The 2,673-nt window shown below is 41.8% G+C and overlaps 1 protein-coding gene across 1 annotated transcript; it reads right to left on the bottom strand.

The window, feature by feature from the left end:
* Positions 1-14: 14 nt before the first annotated feature.
* Positions 15-1,025, bottom strand: TEOVI_000462200 (variant surface protein (VSG), putative; the record flags this gene model as incomplete). Its single annotated transcript, XM_067227369.1, has 1 exon — positions 15-1,025. The coding sequence occupies one exon, from the start codon at positions 1,023-1,025 to the stop codon at positions 15-17; it is 1,011 nt and encodes a 336-aa protein (XP_067083470.1).
* Positions 1,026-2,673: the final 1,648 nt, after the last annotated feature.

The following is a 2,673-nucleotide window of genomic DNA, read 5'->3' as shown; positions in this document are numbered from 1 at the left end:
AATACACCTATAATTCAAAATACCTGAAATACTACCAAACACACAAAAGTAGCAGCAATCAGAGCCAATTTCTTGTTTACTAGAAAACTACCATTTCGGCACTTTTCCTTTTCAGGCTCATCTGTTTCGCCATCTTTGCCTTTTCTCCATGCACAATTTTGTTTATCGCCTGTTTTATCAGCTTCACATTTTGCCTTATCAGTTCCGTGCCTTGCACACCCAGTTGAAGCTGCTGTTGCTCCTGCAGTTGCATCTCCTGTTCCTACTGCGTTCGTCTGCCCTTCTGCCTCCTTAGGTTTACATTTGTTACCATCTGCCGCATTTGCGTCATAATCGCATTCAGTTTCTGGGCATTCAGAGGGAGTTGTGTTTTGTGGTTTGCATTTAGGTGCCGTCATTAATGGCTGCTTTGGCTGTTGTGCTATTTGTGCCGTTTCTGGTTCTGTGTAGAGACTGTGAATGGAATCAGAAATTTCTTGGAATCGACGCTTTGCTGACCGCTGATCTGCTTGGTGCTGCTCGTAGCGCTGCTGGTAGCTGATTGCAGTACGTAGTTTGTTTAACCATGGAATCGCAGCAAAGCCTTTTTGATTTTTCTTGAAGTGGTTTTTGTAGTCCACACACGCCGAAGCTTCGTTTTGGCAGTTTGTTGTGACGGCTCCGCCGAAGATTACAGCGCCGTTGACTGTTATCCCTTCGCCAACCATGCTCATGAACGCGGATACTGCTTTCTTAAGTTGCTCGTGTGCGTCGGTTTCGTCTCCCGACTTAGGACAGTTGTCTATTAGTTCCTGCATTCCTCCTGCTTTCCCGTTGCCGCTGCCATCTTCGAGGCTGGCGCTGGCACCGCTTTGCATGCACTCACCGTTCGTCCTTGTCTGACAAAAGCAGACCATGTCAGACAAAAGCGAATTGCCGGCTTCGTCGTCCGCACAGTTGCTGCTTTTTGCTCCGGTTGCCGCTTTCATGTCGCATTTAGTTTTTGCTGTGTCCCAAGCGGCCTTTCCCGCACAGAGGGCCCCCATTAGCTGGTCTTTGATTGCCGCTGTCAACGGTTTGCTCTCTTGTGTTGGCTCGTTTTCTACTGCTCGCAGGATAGTCTTCGCTTGTCGGGTTAGTGCCCTGATTTGCTGCGCTGCCGGTGAGTTTGGCCTTGGTGGCGCCCTGTTGTCTATTAGTTTACTCCACTGGCTGTTTTTGTCATCGACGGCTTTTTTTGGCTTTTCTCCACGTTTCCCAGTCTTTCTCCCAGTTTATTTTGCTGTCTTTAGCCTGCAGCTCAGATTTCTTTTTCTCCCATGTGTTTGAGTCCGTCTGGTCAGCGAACAACAGTTTCCAGGACTGTGGGGCCACGGACATGTTATAGTCAAGTATATTGTTATAATCGCTGGAATCGCCGAGTGCAGTGTAGGTTTGTGATGTTAGCTTTAGGGCGCTACTATAAATTTCGCAAAGGGTGTAATACTGGCGCGCTGATTTACCATTGTCAGTTGCACCGCCATCCCTAGTGTTGATTACCAGGAACAGAGAAAAAAATACCATCCACTTTGACATTTAATTGACTTTACCTATCTTGTAAAGGGGATATTTGATTCCTGTTGTGGTGAGGCTAGTTTAAGGACGAAAAAAGTCTTTTTAAGAGGAAAATAACTTAGTTTTGACAGCGGATTAGCATTACGCTGGTACAGTTCTGCTGGATGAGCCAGCTTTTGAAGGATGATTCGCATGTTTTTCCTTTTCTTATGGATAAAGACAAGTTGGCGCTTTCAATGACCGCGGGTAGGTCTATTTACACTTACAGCCAGATGGATCGACGTGGGCTATACCTTTTCCTTTGAAGTTTGTGTAGATTATTCACACATTTCAATCAATATCAGCAAAAAAAATGACTATCTTACCTCTCCATTTATGCTCTCTTATCTGTGGTTATGGCAAATAACACACAGTTAGCATATTATCCGCCTCTCACTGCAGTCATTGTTTCACACTAGTATAAATAATAAGATTAAAAACAGCAGTTTGAAACATCTCAGCTGATGCGCCCATCTATTTTTAAGAAAAATGCAAGGCGTCACCTGTTCTCGTTGTTCTTGATGTACTTTTTTCTCTCTTATGTGCTGTTGCATATTGTGTCGTTTAATTCTATATTTTCCTATTTTTTGTTTTCTGTCGCTTCTTCTGCAGATAACGTACCGATTCCATTTCCCCTGTATACTGAGCTCTACCAATATCGTATTGAACCTCCCATAATCTCCTTGTATATAGTGATGGCGCCAAGCATTATGCGTGTATTTAAGGTTACACGTATTTTATCCAAATTTTTCTCTTGTTTCGTTGCACTTACTTCGATAATAATATACTTTATCTCTTTCTCACAATTTTACTCACTTACTCCTATTGCACGTTTTTTCATTAATTTAAATGCTTGTGTTTCCTTCGTGCATTTAGTGTTCACGACAACTTTTATTATAATATTAATATATGCAAACTAACAACACACCACTATTATCATTATCATCATTATCGGTATGATTAGTTTTATTATAACTTTGACTCATATATGTAAAATAAAGCAAAATAGTAAATTTTTAAAATTACAATAATTTTAATGCACTATCAAAATTTTAAGTCGCAAAAAGGCTACTCTTATGCATATTTCAATCCAATTTTATG

This window comes from Trypanosoma equiperdum (genome assembly GCF_001457755.1).
Source record: "Trypanosoma equiperdum strain OVI genome assembly, contig: ctg_947, whole genome shotgun sequence".
Lineage (NCBI taxonomy): Eukaryota > Euglenozoa > Kinetoplastea > Trypanosomatida > Trypanosomatidae > Trypanosoma > Trypanosoma equiperdum.
Note: the sequence above shows the minus strand (reverse complement) of the source record. Positions and strands in the feature narration are given on the sequence as shown.